The sequence below is a fragment of the Puma concolor genome, chromosome A3, assembly GCF_028749965.1.
Source record: "Puma concolor isolate L17-30 chromosome A3, mPumCon1.1.hap2, whole genome shotgun sequence".
In the NCBI taxonomy this organism is placed as follows: Eukaryota; Metazoa; Chordata; class Mammalia; order Carnivora; family Felidae; genus Puma; species Puma concolor.
In genome coordinates this window covers 21,757,508-21,775,737 of record NC_141669.1, presented here as the reverse complement: position 1 = coordinate 21,775,737, position 18,230 = coordinate 21,757,508, and the positions used below count along the sequence as shown (strand labels likewise).

At 53.2% G+C, this 18,230-nt stretch overlaps 1 protein-coding gene across 2 annotated transcripts in view; it reads right to left on the bottom strand.

The window, feature by feature from the left end:
* Positions 1–1,173: 1,173 nt before the first annotated feature.
* Positions 1,174–18,230, bottom strand: part of DPYSL5 (dihydropyrimidinase like 5) — a 103,605-nt gene continuing 86,548 nt past the window's right edge. For both annotated transcript variants that reach the window (XM_086700198.1, XM_086700197.1), the window contains 5 exons: positions 15,048–15,189; positions 13,042–13,184; positions 11,353–11,560; positions 6,056–6,224; positions 1,174–4,190 (listed from right to left, as the gene is read on the bottom strand). In XM_086700198.1, the coding sequence (XP_086556324.1) occupies positions 4,105–4,190; positions 6,056–6,224; positions 11,353–11,560; positions 13,042–13,184; positions 15,048–15,189 (748 nt within the window). In that variant the 3' untranslated portion in view covers positions 1,174–4,104. The remainder of the gene's footprint in view (positions 4,191–6,055; positions 6,225–11,352; positions 11,561–13,041; positions 13,185–15,047; positions 15,190–18,230) is intronic.

Sequence of the window (18,230 nt, the reverse complement as noted above, 5' to 3'; positions counted from 1 at the left end):
TAGTCAAATTCTGGTGCGCTCCCACGTGATGGGAAATCAGGGTAATAGACACTTTGGCCCAGTACCATCCCAGGGACTCGGCATCCTTTGCAAGCCAGGTAACAGTGTTTCCATCTGGCTCAGAAACCCCACCAGTTTGTGCATACAGCTCACTTCATTACAGCCGAGTGCTTGGTCCCAACGCAGCACCCCGGGGATTTCTTTCGGTTCTGGCCTTGTTGGCAGGGTTGTTTATTTGGTGAGAAGTGGGAAAGTTCCTTTGCCACTAGGGTTTTGTCTTTGGGGGCTAAGAAAAAACTACAAGTGACCCCGTAGTACTGGAAACAATTTCACCCTGTAGTGTGGACGAGTTTGATCTGGTAATCCCTTCCAACATCTGGCTGAGATCTAGAGAGACGGTGGAGGTGATGCAGGTGGCAGGGGTTAGAGGGTATAGTAGACCAACCCAAAAGGTGGGGTTCTGGAGAACCAGGGAGCAGTCTGAAGTTCCTTCAAAGACACACTGGCCGGGGCGCCTGAGTCAGTTAAGCATCTGACTTTCGCTCAGGTCATGATCTCATAGTCTGAGTTCGAGCCCCGCGTCGGACTCTGTGCTGACAGCTCAGAGCCTGGAGCCCGCTTCCGATTCTGTGTCTCCCTCTCTGCCTCTCCCCTGCTCACGCTCTGTCTCTCTCTCTCTTCCTCAAAAATAAATAAACATTAAAAAAAAAAGAAAGACACACTGGCCTTTGGACAGCTCTGTCATGTGATTTTATGAGGTCACAGCTCCATTAGCCAAGAGTTCCATTGTGTAAGGGGGGGGGGGGGTCTATGGGTTTCCAAAATGGTAGCCAAGAAAACAGGCAACAAAGGATAGGTGGGGGAAGCCTAGTTTCCCCCACCTCCTTTTGTATGTAATGCTTTCTCCCAATTACGGCTGTTTCAGTTAACCCAGCAACCTTGTCCTGGGAATCTGGCATCCAAAGCCTTGCTTTTGTCCCCACCAGGAAGAGGACAGAGCCCCGAGTGCCGGGCACTGAGGCTCCCACCTCTCAGCGAGCTGCCACCTGCCACCCGACACGAGTGAAAAACCAGAGCTGAATTTTCTTAGCAACCGAAGCCTCGCCCCTGCCACTGTGGAAGAGGTCCCCTGTCAAAGTCCCTCTTCTTTGAAGAAACACAACTGAGACCAGGTGAGAAGTAGCTACAGTTTAATACAAACCTGCACCAGAACACAATGTGTCGGGCTGTTTTGTTTTTGCCTCAAACAGGTGGCCAAAGCACAGGACCATGTGTCATCTTGGGGTTGACACGATCTTAGCACCATGACGTTTACAGAGGAGTGAGAAGTCACTTGGGTGCTGGAGGCTCCATCCTGACCCCAGGCTGTGCCTGCCGCCCGGGCAGCTGGAGAGGGTGGTTTGGGTTTTCGCGTGGTTCTGTGGTTTCTGGGTCAGTATCGGAAAAGCCCTCATAGCGGCATCGGCTTGACAGAGACCTACTGTGGACTCCTAGCACTACACACACGCACACGCACACGCACACACAGTAGCACAATTTTCTGGTAACTTATTCCCACAAACCTAGAGAGCAGCTAAGGCAAGAACAACAGTATTTATTCAGCAAGTACAAGACCAGTTTGAGAGCTGCATTCAGTGCAACCAGAGACCCTTTTCATTCCAACCAGGGGCAGCGGGGCTGCCGATGGAGCCGGCTGGAGCTCTGCACAGGGGCAAGGAGCGGGTGGCGGAAGCGGACCATTCATGTGGTCCCCTGAGCCTCCTGATCTTCCTCTAGAAGCTCCCGGGCGAGGGTGGGGTCTATGAAAGATCGGGGGTGGGGGTGGGGAGGGTAGATGAAGCGGAAGGCCTGCGGTGGACCACTCCAAGACGTGGTCTCCTAGAGCCACAGACCATGCATCTCTCAGGCAGAGGCACTCAGAGAAGGTAAAGCTTTCCTGGCCCAAGCAGGGACACTCTGCCCGCTGGCCACCACCACTGCTCGGCTCTTTGGCATCTTCCCAAGGCCCGCGACCCAGCAAAGGGCTGGAAGGGATAAAGATGGTGATGTGCACTGTAGCGAGGGATCAGGGTCACAGTTTCCCAGGCCCAGATCCCTACCTCCCGTCCCCGTGGGTGCCTTTGCTCCCTCTGCTCCCTGGGGTGCCGTCTCTGTCCTCTCAGCCCCTGAGTGAGTGAGGAAGATGAGCTTGAAGGGAGAAATGAGGGCGTGGGGGCAGCGCAAACCACACGGCAAGCCGCCAACACGGATCTAGTCCTGGCTCGAGCAGTGAACACGCGTTAGTTTGTCTACAAGGAAAATCTAGCTATCTGTGCAAAACAAAGCAGAACGCCTACCAAGGGAGTCAGTCTTCCGGGTGGTTGAATTCTCGGGTGGCATCTACAAGGGACGTCACCCCTCCTCCTTTCCACAGCGGGGGGAGGCAGCCACGCCCTTAGGGGTGGTCCTGGACACTTCTGGGGTCAGAAGGCCTAAACCTTCTGGGTCTCATCTGCGAAATGGGGACCACAGTACACGCTCTGCCGTTGCGAGGAGCAAGCGAGCGCTCGTAGATGCAAGTGCTTTGACGGCACGTAAAGCACGAAAGAAACGTGCAGGGTAGGACCGCTGGCCCGAGTCCTGGAACAAGCCTGGGGTGCGCAAAGCGATGTGGAACGTGAAATCACTTCCCCGAGGGGAAGGCAAAGCTTAAGAAGGGCAGGTGGCTGGGCTGCTTCCCAGCTCGCTCAGGGTGGATGGAGATCACCCGGCCTCTAGCGTCTCCATGGAGACCTCCCGGCGCTTCCGAGGCAGGGAGGGCTCGGCTGGAGGTGGGAGGAGAGGGAGGCCACGGGCAGGTGAAGGTGAGGTGCTGACCACGAGGCTCCACGGCACCTGTGCAGCAATGTGGGTTCTCCAGCCCCGTCCCGCTGGCCTGGCCTCCAGCCCCCTCCCTCCCTGGTCCCGCTCCCCCTCTCTTAGCAGGCACGAGGCCTCTTGCCAATCACACAGGAAGAGCGGCCGGGCCTCCGTCCAGCAGGGGGAGGTTACAGGAAGCTGGCTGGGGGTGTGGGGGTGTCAGGGCTGGGAGTGACCAGAGCCAGAGATGGGAAAGGTGACTCCGCTCCCCGACGGTCCCCGGGGCACCCTCTCAGACTGTAGGGAACTATACCAAGAGGGGAGGGGACGGGAGGAGGGCCTGGGACAAGGCCTCGGCAGCCTGGAAGGCCCCAGGTTGGGAGAAGAAGGGCCTGTGAGTCCAACCCCTCACCGCCCCCTCCTCGTCTGTGCCCTAGGCTGTCTGGTTGGTGTCGAGTGCAGCATCTCTTAAGGTCCACATCTACTCCTGTTTCTATGCTATGCTAGTGACACGAAGCACCGTTATTTTTCACAGGATGCACAAACAAGTCAAACCAAACCACTGCGCAAACCAAACGTGCAAAACAAAATCATGTACACGCGCCTGGCACCAGCCCCGTGCCCCACCCAGCTAGCCCCTCCGGGCCTGTGACTCCCAGAGGGTGGGGTGGAGGGGGGGGGGAGGAAGAAGCTGGCGGAGGGTGCGGGGCGCCCCAACCACACCCACACAGGGGCCAGCGTGGAGTCAGGAAAAAACGGGACCCCCTGGGCACGGCCGGGAAGCCAACACCTGTCTGACTTGGGAAAAGCGACCGCGGGGCCTCCTCAGGGGGAGGGGGTCCTTTTCCTCTAACACACATCTGCTAAAGTGCTCCGGACAGCTGGCGGGTCAGCCAGGGGGCAGGGCACTAAAGTCTGGGCTTTCCCAAAGCCAGCACATGGAGGCGGGTGTAAGAGGAGGGGCTGGGCCGGGCTCTATGCCTTGGGCTCTGTGCATAGTGTGGGTTTCCCGGGCCCCCCAAAGCCTGCCGAGGCCAAGGCAGGAAAGGACTGCAGCAGGAGGGACACATCTCAAAGTGCCTGTTAGGGTTGGCTCGAAGCACAGTGAATCGCGTGTCAGACATGGGGAGGGCTCCCCGGGTCCCGTGGCCCCCTCAGGTGGTGTACTGCCCAGCCCAGCCTCTCCCGCCCCCCTGCAGCTGCGGCCGGAGGGTGTGCGGGCTGGTGGCAGTGGTGCGTCCTCACGCGGGGGGCTGGTCAGTGCCTTTACCAAATGCCGCTTGACCTGCCTCCGGGGGGAGCGAGGATCCGAGCCGAAGCTCGCTTTGGAACATGGTCATCGATTTGAGAACCTGCAGAGAAGGAAGCAGGGGGTGAGCTCGGCTGCTCTTGCCTGGGTTATGACTGCACGGCCACCATTCCCCGGCGGAGGCCGTTCAGCCCTCTGTGGGGACGATCTGTCTGAACCCTCACAACCCCATCCGGTTTTACAGGTGAGGAAAACGAGGCTCAGGGAAGTTAAGTGACTTGCCCAGTGTTACGCAGCGGGTAGGTAGGTGGCAGAGCCTGGATTTGAACCCAGGTCTTTCTGATCGAGGGCCTCTCCGATGAACTGCTACTCTGCTACCTTCGCTGCTCCCAAACCTGGACATGTGGTCTCTTGTCAGGCACACGGACCGTCAGTCAGCCCGTCAGCACGTGGGCCTTTGTATACAAGCCTCAGTGAGTAAGACAGGGAGATGGCTGGGCCCTCCGTTGTTCCGGAAAAATCAAAGAACCACACCCCAAAGGCCCAGCATCTTGAAATCCCAAGACTCAGAAAGTGGCTTGGTGCCCTAGGGAGCGAGCGGGACATTCTTCAGCCCAGCCTGCCCAGGAGAGAGGAGACTGGGGTGGAAGGATATTTGCCCAGTTGGAGAGAGGCCTGCCCCGAGACCTGAGCGCCGAAGCCACTGGCCGCTCCGAGGGCCTTGTGGCTTCTCGTGGGCCTGGCCGCTGCAGGAAGGGCCGTGCCCAGGCAGCCGTGGGAGCCTACACCTCCTGGGATGGCAGCGCCTGACCACGACACTCGGCACCACGGACTCCCTCCCGACTCCCAGCACACGTGTCTTGTCCCTGGTGGGACTGGCAGTGGCCTTCAGGGCGGGGGCAGGGGGATAGTTATCTTGGCACTGAGATCACCTCTGAGGATGGAGAGAGTGGTGGAGAGGACCCCTCCTCACAGACCACAAAGTCCTCAAAACCTCTAAACAGGAACCACGTGTCTTCTGCCCCCAGCACATAGGGGGACACACAGGAAGCTCGGCGGGCAGCCCCCTCCCTCGGCCTTCCCTATCATAACAGTAAACGCCACACCCTGTGTGGAAGGATCTGGATCTTGGTCCTCTCACCGTTTGGGTCCCGGTGTGGCCCTTGCAGAGTGATGCCAGGCCTCCACCCGGTCCGACTCTGAAGGCCGCTCAGCGTGTTCAAGGAGACCCCGTCCTGCCCCTTTCAAGCTGGGGTCGGGGGTGGGGTCCCAGTGTCCATCAAAGCGGCCTGGAGGACCAGGCCACCTTACCGTGCTCATTCTTCACGGAGGGCTACCATTTTTGTGGCAACGATCCCCACCTTTCGCTACTGCAGAGCACCTGGGATGTGAGTTATTGACAGTAAAGTCCCAGAACAACCCCGCCCCCCATATATTATATGTGGTATTACATATACTACAATTGCTGACAAAAAAGAAGGTGCCAGAGGGACAAACACGGGGCTGAGGCGGGGGAGGAAAGGGAACAGGGAAATACCTTTTTAGAGGCTGGCAAGGAGCAGGGATGGGGACAGGGAGACTGCATTGGGGTACAGTCCCACGTAGCAGAGAGGGTTAACCCTTCAGAGCTCTGATCACCCCTGGGGCACCCACTGTGTGCAGGGCCCCGAAGATGTTTCAAGGGAAGAATTTTCTGAACTTAGAAACTGCGGGGCGAGCAGCAGACAAGCCACGGCCTCTTGGAATGACTCGTGCCCAGGGACCCGAAGAGCCCTCCCGCCCCTCCTGATATTTTGTGTCTCTATGTGGGACCCAACACCCATCTGCAGACGTGGGATGGGGTGGTGGGGGGAGGGAGAAGACAAAGAGAAAAAGCCACAGAAGTCCCGCTGCCAGGGTGGGCCTGTCCTCCGGCCACCCCGCTGAGGTAGAGCCACGCATCCCAGCCGGAGCGGCCCTTGCTCTTACCAGAGAGGCTGAAGCTGGACTCGTGAAGGTCCCTCATGCCCCCGTGTCGGGTAACAGGCCGAGTAGGAGTGTCTGCGAGTGGCGTTCCCATCTCTTTTTTCCCGGGATGCACAACGATAGCTACGTCCCCCAGGTAGGGAGTACGGTCCACTCCTCTAACCTTTAAGGTCTAGCGAAGGATGGAGAAGGAGGAAATGGGAAAAGAGCACATCATCAGAGCCCAGACACCATCAGAGCCCAGATGCCATCTCCACCAGAGCCTCCTCGATGGCCGGCAGGAGGCTGGATGCTGCCACTCTTCTCAGGACCCAAATGACTGCCTGCGACAAAAGTTTCTTACGTCTTGAGCTCAGGAGTGGAGTCTTTTACCTCCCAGTGTGTGCACGTGTGTACATGTGTGCGGGCGCCCTTGCATAGAGGGGCCCCCGCTGGCTCCCCCTCAACATTGGTGGAATCCTTTCCAAGGCGGCAGGTGGATTTCTGGGGTATTCCCCAGCCACGGAGCAATGTTATCCCCCCGCGGAGCAATGTAAGCCCACGCCAGGCTTCCAAGAGGCCATGCCTTTTACTGTGATCTGACAACTTTGTGGGGAGAGAAACCAAATACAGCCGATTTGGAGAGGAGAATCCCCAGTGGCCATGTCAGTCACTTTTGTACTCACAAAGGCAGCAAAGTTAAGAGCCTATGTTTGGTATCTAGACAGCCTGGGTTCCAATCGCAGCTCTGCGACCTTATGCAAGTCACCTAATCTCTGTGCCTGTTTCCTTATTGGTAAAAATGGGCTGCCCGTAGTGCCTATTAGTACTACATATAGAATTGTTAGGGGATCAAATGAATTAATACACATACAGCTCTTCGAACTGCTCTGGCACATGGCAAGTGATGTGAAAGCACCGGGAGCTGTAATTAGGGCAGAGGTCATTTCCGTGTGCTTATTCATGCTGCTGTGAGGACAAAGTGAGTTGGGGTGTGCTCAGAAAGTCTGAAGGAGCAGCGTGGATGATCTACATGCCAGGCACTCGTCCGGGGCATAACCTCCACCTCCTTGCTGCTTCCTGAAAACCTTGTTGCAACAACAGACAATGGGGGATTTCTTGAAGGATCTTCAGCCTCCGTATTCCTTTATATTCTCCAACAACAGACCTAGGGTTTAGCTCAGCCCTCAGAATGTCAAGCCTGGTCTGAACTGTTTTGGCCTCTACCAGGCTGCACGTTAGCATCCTGGCTTGGGAAGCTGGGGTCCCAGTGGTGAAAGGTGGAAACACCAGCTGAGTGAAAACGGAGTTTGTGACCTTGGCAGGTGACAGCCGCTGCCAGCCCCTTCGTTACTGGCTGTATACCACACCCTCCCAGAGAGGATTTCTTCCCTGAGACCCACGCTCTTTAGGGACTGGTCACTGACGATTTTTGGAAAATGAGACTTTTTGGTAGTTTTCTTTTTCTGCATACAAGTGCTCCTTTACTTTAATAGAACTGGCTTTTTCTTGGGACCCTTACGTTGTCGCTGTAATAAATGCTTTAGATAAAGAGACTCTGGGTTGAAATGATCCCAATCCTGGAAACTGGGGCTCTTCCATGGTGGCTGACCCGAGGGGAGCGGTGTGTTGTGAATTGGGATCTATCTCACTTTTTTATGAGGCTGCCTTTTAGAAGGGCTTGAAATACTCTCTCCGCTCTCTTTTGACCCAATTTCCTGAATACCAAATGCCTTTTTTTTTTTTTTTTGGAAAGATCGCAGAACCGTCATTCTTTTTGTTTCATACTGAAATATAATTCACATGCCATAAAACTTGCCATTCGAAAGTGCACAATTCAGTGGTGTTGAGTGCATTCCCAACTTTGGGCCACCGCTGTCTAATTCCCAAACATTTTCATCGCCCCCAAAAAGCAATCCCACACCCGTCTGCAGTCACTCCTGTTCCCCACCCCCTGGCCTTAACTAACCACTAATGGATCTTCTGTCTATGGACATTACAGACACTTCACATAAATGGAATCTTAAACTATGTGGTATTTTGTGACGAGATTCTTTCACTTGGCATAATGCTCTTAAGGTTCACGTGTGTTGAATGCAGCATCTATGAGGACTCCATTTCCTTCTCGGGCCAAGTAATATTTTACTGAATGGCTATACTTCATTATGTTTATCCATTCAACAGTTGATGGACATTGGAGGTGTTTCCACTTCTCGGCCTCTATGAGTGATGCTGTTATGGACGTGTACGAGGTTTTGTGTAGACACCTGTTTTTACTTCCTTGAGGATTTTCGCAAGAGGAGAAATGCTGGCTTCTCTGGTAACTCTAGTATCTAACTTTTGGGGACGTGCCAAACTGTTTTCCAAAGCGGCTGCACCATTTGACATTCCTTCCAGCCACGAACAAGGGTTCCCCTTTCTCCCCATCCCAACCGACACTTGTTTTCCAGTTTCCTTTTTAAAATGACAGCCACCCTCGGTCAGACATTGTGCTGTATGAACGAATCACTCTCACTGCTCTTGCCAGCGCTCCCTCCAGAGGCTGGCTGAGGCCTTGTGCTGCGGGTTCACATCTGAGGAGCTTTCTGGAGATAGATGGCACCATTCGCCTCCTGAGAGACCCTGAGAGACCCTGAGTTTGCTTTTGGATTGAACGCGGTGATAACTGAAATCATGGGTTTTTGTTTTTTTTTTTTTCAGGGAACCCAAGTCTGCTCCCTCACAGCAGATCTGGCTTTGGATTTCTTCCTTTGTTGGCCTTTGGGAGAGAAGGGTGTTTAGTCATTCTGAGAACTCTGGGCCCTCACGTGTGGAAAGCCGGCAGAATTGATCTTCTGGTGTTAACATGGCCTGCTTACTTTTAGGCTTTAGATGACTGCTTTTCTTTTCTTTTAAAAAAAAAAAAATTTTTTTATGTTTATTTATTTTTGAGACAGAGAGAGACAGAACATGAACAGGGGAGGGGCAGAGAGAGAGGGAGACACAGAATCTGAAACAGGCTCCAGGCTCCGAGCTGTCAGAACAGAGCCCGACGCGGGGCTCGAACTCACGGACCTTGAGATCATGACCCGAGCCGAAGTCGGATGCTTAACCGACCAAGCCACCCAGGCGCCCCAGATGACTGCTTTTCAAGTATCAGTTTTACGTGCTGTTACTTCAAGACTGGGAAGGAACCGAGCAATGGCAGTACCTCAAAGGCCCCTGAGCCTGCGAATCGAGAGGAACTCAGGTGTCACAGACATGCTCATGTTTCGCTCTTGTGCCTTCGGGAGCCCAGAACTCCCCGTTTGCCTGATCACTTAAAATGCTATGTGATAGTCAAAGATGGGGAATGGAAAGCAGCACTATCCGACTCTGGCGTTCCCTCTGTCCCGTCACACCACACCCCTCTCAGCCCAGGAGAGCTGGACCACAGTTTAGGAAAGAATACTGTAGTTTTTGTGAATGAACTTGTACAGAGGGGCTCTACTGAGGACCACACTCCGGGTGAAGCGAAGTCTTGGTTAGAGGCCTGGAGAGTGAAGGAAAGCCTACCTGCCCCCCGCTCCTCCTCCCACCCCACCCCCCGTCCTGGTAGAGCTTTCCTTCTAGGGCTGGGGCCTCATAGGCCACCTGAGCAGTGGACAGAGAACAGCTGGAAGGACACAGGCTGAAGCGGCTGCTCCCGAAAGCCTTTGGGCGGTTCAAGGAAGGAACAAGAATGGAACAAGGAGGAGAGGTCCAAGGCACTGGGCAAAGAAGCTTGGCTTTTGCATAAAGGACTTGAGAATCGCGATGCTAAGAAAGTTAGGCTGAAGAGGAGAGGTCATGCGACCGTCTTGTGGCAAAGTGCGCCAAGCCACAGGCAGCTCTTAAAAGGCCTATTCCGGAGATATTATTGAGCAGATTTCTAGAGCTCAGTAATAATGGCAGCTGAGTCTGTTTCCAGTCAAGGTGCTTTATAGCTCTGGTCCCTGCTACAGGCCAGAGCTGATGATGAGTGGAGAGCATGGGGCCTGGGAGCGGTAAGAAGTTGATGCTGGTCTGGGACAGCAACCACAATATGGGTGGGGGGTGGAGAGGTCACCCGGAAGGGGCCAGAAAAGGCCTCCCCACCAGCTGCTACTTAGGGCCTCCAGCTAAAAAACACACAGACCGTTTTCCTGGGTCTCACCTCTGGCACAGACAAGCAGCTGACTGACAAGGCCAGACTGGGCAGTTTACAAGAAAATTTCTCTGCTGCTACCTTCAGAACATATAGCAGGCACCTGCTGTGTACAGAGGACTAGAATGGCAAAAGGAATAGAACAAGAGAACAAGAGAAGCTGGGTAAGGAAATTAAAAAAAAAAAAAAAAAAAAAAAGGATCAATGTCTCTTAAGTGTGCCATGATTACAACCATGGTGTCCCAGAGCCTAGGCAGGAGTGCGGCTGGACCAGTGAGGCTGGGGCTCCTGGGCCCTCAGGCGTGACAGAAGAACACCCACCCTTTCTGGACAGGAGCCTTCTGAAGTCACAATAATATTGCTTTATGCCCGAGGAAGGGGAGGGGAAACCACGATGAGAACCACGTGCTTTCAGCTGTCAATGTGTTAGATCTGTTCTTTTCCGAGGCTCTGGGACCCCTTCCTGTCCCCGCAGAGGCCACGGCTGCAGTCCCCAGCACCCGGAGTTGTCAGCAAGAACTCAGGCCAGGTTCTCCAGGGCAGCTCTCGAAGATAAGTCTGGGCAGTCAATCCCTAAGCAACGAGGCAACAGGCAGTCTTCTTTTGGGTGAATGTGTCTACTTAGAGGACAGGAACCCCTGGGGATGAGGTGAAGCCCAAAGATTTAGGGAACATCCAATGTGCTTGTGGAATCCAAGGGCTGGGTAGGACCCCTGGGATATGAAGTATTCTAGACTCGGCCTGATCACATCAGGGTTGGGGGGCATCCAGACCCAGAAAATCCTACCAACCTCACTCCGGTCACAAGGGAGGGGGAGGCTTCAGGGAAAGAACAACTCCAGGGCAAATATGGTAACCCAGGCCGAGCCGGGAGTCCCATCTGAGGGTTGGTGAGAATCCTCCCAGAGACTAGATGTGGGGGACATCTGCGAGCATCCTGTAGTATTTCCTTAGCTCTAGGGGGATTTAGGGACTGTTCCCAATACATTTTTACTCTGTTATAGGTACTCCCTTTCTGCTATTTTGGTTGTCCCCAAAGTGACCATTCTAGGCGATAAGGTTCAGTGGGAAAATGGAATGAGAACATCTTTGAGGTTTAAAACAGTCGTTATAGAATTTCCCCAACGGGGGGCTTTAACCTCTTCGTATACACCTTCTTCCCCTTCCCTCCTCTTACCTTTTCTCTCTGGACCAGCTTCTTGTAGACAGTGTCTGGGAAGGACCTCAGGGGATAGAACTTGCCAGTGCCCTCAGCGCACATGAAGACACCGTTCTCATACACGACTCGTCCCCGGCTGATGGTGACCAGCGGTACGCCGTGGCAGCGCATGTTCTCGTACAGGTTGAAGTCTCCTCCCTGCACCTGGGTGCTGGCTGAGATGGTCCTGGTGGAGAGGCAGGGGTGGGAGAGAAAGCTCTGAGAAGAGGTGATGATGTCACAGCTCAGCAGGACGAATCGATGGTCAGTGGGAGGGGGTGATGCTCAGTGACAAGAAATAATAATAGTCCCCAAAAGCTGTCTGCTGCAGACCGAATCCCATCACCCCCCCCCCCCCCAATGTATATACTGAAGTCCTCACCCCCAGCCTCTGAATGTGCCTGCATTTAGAGACAGGGCTTTTAGAGAGCTAATTAAAGCAAAATGAGATCATACGAGTGGATGATCCACTAATCCAATCTGACTGGTGTCTTTATAAGAGGAGGAAATTCGGACCCCAGACATGCACACCCATAGAGGAAAGACCAGGTGAGGACGGAGGCATAAGACAGCCATTTACAACCCACGGAGAGAGGCCTCAGATGACACCAAACCCGCTGACACCTTGATCTTGGACTCCCAGCCTCCAGAACTGGGGGAACATACGTTTCTGGTGCGTCTAAGCCACCAGTCTGTGGTAGGGCCGGAGCAGCCCTAGGAAATGAATCAACTGAGCCAAACTCTAGCGAGTTTTCTGCCAACAGTGATCATGAACACCCACACCTCTGCAGCAACAGGGACCAGCCCCAGGCTTCAGGAGGCAGAACGTGGCTTCTCGAATGCTCTAATGGAGAAGACAGCGTGGGTATCCCAGCCTCGGGGTGGGTGGCGGTGCACCAAAGAAGGCGAACCTTCTTTCCAATGCAACTTTTTATTTTCAAAATTCCATTAAATTTTTGCTTATCTTCTTTACTTCTAGCCTGTACACCGAGAAAAGTACCTGGCCACCAGTTAGCACTTAACAAAAATCTGCTGAGCGATTAATGAAATTTAATCGGAAAGAGCGGTTTCCATCTCCCCTGCCCAAATCTCTTAGTAAAAACCAGGCTCTGTAGCCCGTGGCCTGGTAACCCCCTTCATTCGTTCACTCAACTCGCGTGCGCTAATGCTGTGGGTGTCAAGCTCTGTGCACTCCAGAGTACCCAACACCCTCAGTGAGGGGAGCAGGGGGCTGGCAGAGGAGCCTGGAGCGTCAGGACACCTGTCTGGTTCAAGGGCGTGTTAGCTATGTGATGCGGGGAGCCCCTCTACTCTCTGGGTCTTCGTTTCTTCGATAGGAAAATGGAAGTAAGAACGCCAGCATGAGTGCTTCCTGGGGCCGCGTGAAAACCAAACAAGATCACTGACGTGAAGCCGCTCCGCATCACCGTAAGGTGCTATGCGCACGGTGATACCCTGCAGCCGGTCTGAGCCTGTCTTGTTCACTGCCGCATTCCTAGTGCCCAGACTACGGCAGGCCCTCAAATACTTGTCGAACCGAACACACCACAGGGTCACACTTCGCTACGCTAGATGCAGCGCAGAGACGATAAGCTGGTGGAGTTTTGCACTGCGAGCGCCTTAAAATCCCAAGTCCCTCTAGCCCCGGCGACTAGCAGCAGGTTTTACTTTGTGGCTTCCGGATCCCACACCACCACGTCGGCATCGGCCCCAGGGATGATGCGGCCCTTGCGGGGATACAGGTTGAGAATCTTCGCCGCGTTGGAACTGGTAACGGCCACAAAACGGTTCTCGTCCATCTTTCCTCCAACCTGAAACATTGCAACAGTGCCACGTCACCCAAACCCTGCGCATGCCTCAAAGCCACGGCCACCCTTGACTCAGGCCTGCGGTCTTTTTTTTTTTTTTTCAACGTTTATTTATTTTTTGGGACAGAGAGAGACAGAGCATGAATGGGGGAGGGGCAGAGAGAGAGGGAGACACAGAATCGGAAACAGGCTCCAGGCTCTGAGCCATCAGCCCAGAGCCTGACGCGGGGCTCGAACTCACGGACCGCGAGATCGTGACCTGGCTGAAGTCGGACGCTTAACCAACTGCGCCACCCAGGCGCCCCAAGGGCCTGCGGTCTTTTAGTTGGTCACGACAACGGTGCCGAGAAGGACGATGATGTGAGTACCGTCTCAGCTGAGCCAACCTGCTGGCCGGGTTCCCGGCCATCGCCTCAATCCTTCCTCCGGCAACAGTGGTGAGTGGGCTCTTCGCCAAAGGCCGCCCACCTGGTGGAAATCCACCTCCTGTTTGTACAACCGGCTCTACCCGTGTGTCTACTAGGGATGGGTCGGGAGCCTTCCTTCGTCCACAAAGGGACACAGATTTCTGGGCTCTTGAAAAACATCTTACTGCCTCACCCACCAGTGAGAGCACCGTGGACTCCCTTCAAGGGGGATTCCACAGCCACTCGTGGGCCTCTCTGAGCGGCTGGCTTACTCTTGAGGACTTCAAATCTCCTTAGGCTCGGATTTGCTGCAGCTAATCTGTGATAGGTCAGGACCAAAAATATTTATTCTTCGTGGGAAGAACAGGTGGTATTCAAATGAAGTCCTAGTCCCTGTTTTTCTCAAAAAGCAACAGGCCAAAACATGTAAAGAGCCTTAAAAAAGGTTCATTCCCTTTGGCCCAGAAATCTGCTTCTAGGAATCTGTCCTAAGGAAATAATTAGAAACGCTCACATGTATATACTCCTGAACAAAGAAGCTCTCTGCAGCATTATTTGTAAGTGCAAAACTCCGGAACAGCTAAAAGCTCCAAACTCAGGGAAGGATTAACTGAAATGTGCTACTTCCACCGGAGGAAATACTATTCAGCTACTAAAAAGATGCTATCGGGGCACCTGGGTGGCTCAGTCGGTTAAACGTCCGACTTCGGCTCAGGTCATGATCTCACGGTCTGTGAGTTCGAGCCCCGCGTCAGGCTCTGTGCTGACAGCTCAGAGTCTGGAGCCTGTTTCAGATTCTGTGTCTCCCTCTCTCTCTGCCCTTCCCCTGCTCACGCTCTGTCTCTCTCTGTCTCAAAAATAAATAAACGTTAAAAAAAATTAAAAAAAAAAAAGATGCTATCAGGGCACCTGGGTGGCTCAGCGGGTCGAACATCCGACTTTGGTTCAGGTCATGATCTCAAAGTTCGTGAGTTTGAGCCCCCTGTGGGCTCTGTGCTGTGAGTGCAGAGCCTGCTTCGGATCCTCTCTCTCCTTCTCTCTCTGCCCCTCCCCTGCTCATGCTCTCTCTCAAAAATAAATAAACATTAAAAAAAAAGAGAGAGATGCTTTTAAAGAATGTTTACTGATACAGAAAGACACTCAAGATACGCTGTTATGTGAAAAAAAAAAAGATGAACCCCGTTATTACAATAACATCCAGAACATACACAGAACTAGAAAGAAAGAGACCAAAATATTAATACTTTCACTTCTCGGGATGGAATTAGGGGGATCTTTTTTCCTCACACTTTTCTGTGTTTTCCAAATTTCCATACGAGGCTGTACTACCTTTCTGGTTGGGTGAAAATACAAACTTTCTGGTTTTGTTTTTGAGTGAAACAAGGAGCCATGGCTATAGCTCTCCTAAGAGTGAAAACCCTTGCGAGGACTTGCGCAGAGGGGGGTCCCCGGAACATACCACTCCTCTCTCCCAGATGACGCTCATGCGGTCCTGGACACCACTCACTCCGTGCGGGATCTTGGTGAAGTCCTCCTTGCCCATAGCTTTCTGCTTCGTGGTGAAAGGCCGGTGATCTGATGCCACAATGTTCAGAGTATCACTGGATAAAGAGAAAGATGGGCCAGTGAGGGAGGGAGGCCAGGGTCCCGGAGGGTGGGGACAGGTGCAGGGAAAAAGCCTTCCCTTCGGATCCAGGCAAAGCTGACCTCTAACAACTTACTTCATTTGTGTGAACCTCAGTTTACTCATCTGTAGAATGGGTTTGTGGGCTGAGGGTTGACACTGGCTGTTAGTGTCACAGGAGACACTGATGGGAGCCTTTGGGGCATCAACTTTTTTTTTTTTTTTCAACGTTTTTTATTTATTTTTTTGGGGGGGGACAGAGAGAGACAGAGCATGAACGGGCAAGGGGCAGAGAGAGAGGGAGACACAGAATCGGAAACAGGCTCCAGGCTCTGAGCCATCAGCCCAGAGCCCGACGCGGGGCTCGAACCCACGGACCGTGAGATCGTGACCTGGCTGAAGTCGGACACTTAACCGACTGCGCCACTCAGGTGCCCCAACAACTTTTAAGAGTTAAGGCAGCAGGCAGAGAAAAATTCAACTCCTAGTTTTGCTAACCTGAGGTGGTTTTACTGTCAGAGGCTCAGATGCCAAGCTCTTGTCGTCTTCTCCCTCAACCCCTACCAGTCCCCTGCTGGTGACAAGCATGTGCTTGGTAAAACATTTACAAGTTCAATGTTAAGCATTGCTAAATAACTCGCGGCCATAGCCTTTCTTGGATGTGGGGACTCTGACGGCACAGAAGAGGAAAGGAGGGATAAGACAGAAGAGATGTTTGCCTTAATAAACCAGCGATGCTATGCAAGCCAACCGGTTCATCACCCCCGCCCTCTATGACCATTGTCCTCGGAAGGTTACTGAGGCCGACCTCCGTGCGAGGCTGTGGGCAGCTAAGGCATGGTGGGGCTCTCCGGGGGTTCCGGCCTCGCTAGGATTCAGGGCAGAGACTTAGTAGGATGGTGCGACAGTACACGAGGCAGCAGACCCTCTACCAAATGAGGGCGGCAGATAGCTGGCCCATTTGCAGAGATCTCTGTAGGCCGAGGGCTCAGAGGTGGTGAGCGGCAGAGGGGGAAGGATGCCCACATCGCCCAGGCCAGGGCAACCTCATGAGGAAACACCATTGGAGGGCAGGGAGGGTCCTGGCTGGAGCATGGGGGTCGTGTGGGAGAGGGGGACAACTGCTGGGACCACACAGCGGGGGCCCTGAGAATCTAATTTCTTTGTAGGAGGCACCAAAGCCTGTGAATGCCTGTGGGCCAGCTAAGCTGCCCACATCAGACTTGGTGATGAGACATCTCCTTTTTTAAATTTTTTTTTAAGTTTATTTATTTTGAGAGAGAGAGAGAGAGAGACAGAGAATCCCTAGCAGGCTCCACACTGTCAGCACAGAGCCTGATGCGGGGCTCAAACTCAGGAACCATGAGATCATGATCTGAGCCAAAACCAAGAACCAGATACCCAACCTACTGAGGCACCCAGGCGCCCCAGTGACGAGGCATATTCTTAAGGCTCTCAGACAATTCAGGGTCAGGCTGCATATTGGGCTGTCTCCACTGGGGGCCTGGCAGGGTTCATCAGTCACAACTGTTGCCAAATGACTGACTTCCTCGGCCAAATTCACAGTGAGATGACTTAGCCCTTCCTGTGGCATGGGCTGGTGTCTCCCTTAGCCAAACACGCTGCTCTGGGCCTTCTCAGAGATTGCAGGGGACACTCTCCACAGAGCAGAGGGTTTGTTCTAGGGCGCCTCAGTGCTGCCCACATTCCCCGGGCCTGCAGAACCCATCAGAGTTTCACCTTCTCCTCAGGGGTCCTCCAGACCCCCAGGCAGGGCTCAGATCAGAAGAGGTGCCCATCAGAATCATTGGCTCAGGGTCAGGGACCTCAACTCCCATTCTTGAACCAAGTGCTACTGAGCAACCACCTTTCAAAAAAGGCTCCTACACAAGTAGGTGCCCCTCGGGGAGTGTGGTCACTTTCCAGAAGAGCTTCTGAGGTCTCCTAGTGCTGCCCTGAATCTAGGAAATTCGACACCCACATCCATACCCTTTAAAGTTTAGAACATGACTGTCTTTAAGTAGTTGAAGAAATTTTTTTTAACGTTTATTTATTTTGAGAGAGAGAGACAGGGCGCCAGTGGGGGAGGGGCAAGAGAGAGGGAGACACAGAATCCGAAGCAGGCTCCAGGCTCCGAGCTGTCTGCGCAGAGCACGACGCGGGGCTTCAACTCACGAACCAGGAAATCATAACCTGAGCCGAAGTCAGACACTCAACCGCCTAAGCCACCCAGGCGCCCCTCAAGTCCTTTAAAATTTTACATATTCAAATGAAGAGAACTTCTGGCCCCTTTCAGAAATGAAATTTTACGCAGAGAACAACCTGGTGGTTGCCAGAGGCGGGGGGTGGCTAGGAGAGTGGGCAAAATGGGTGAAGGAAAGGGGGAGGTACAGGCTTTCAGTTATGGAACCAGTAAGTCACAGCCACGCAAGGCACAACGTGGGGCATACAGTCCACGGTACTGTGACGGCGCCGCGGGGTGACAGAAGGTAGCCACACTTGTGAGCACAGCATAACACAGAGAGTGCCAAGTCGCTGCTGTACTCGCGTGTAGCACGTCACATCGTGTGTCAACCACGTGTCAGTAAAAGAAGAAAAAAAAACAGGAGGAAGAAATTAGATTTGATTTTAGGGGTTTTATTTTTAAGTCATCTCGACCCTCAACACGGGGCTGGAACTCACACCCCCAAGGTCAAGAGTTGCGTGCTCTCCCGACGGGGCCAGCCAGCCTGGCGCCCCAAGAAACTGGATTTATTAGTTATTTATTTATCTATTTACTTATTTGTTTATTTATGTCAACACCAAAATTTTAATTAATTAATTAATTTTTAATTGAAATTTTAGTTAGTGACATTAGATTTTAAATAAAGGATAAATCCTTACACCCATAGATGGTGCTTTCCCCCCTGATATGGAAGAAGTCACATGCTAACGTGGGTCGTAACAAAGCAGTGCACGTTTTCTTATAAGAATATGGTAATTGGTGCCTGGGTTTTCTGTCAAGCATTTTGTAGGATA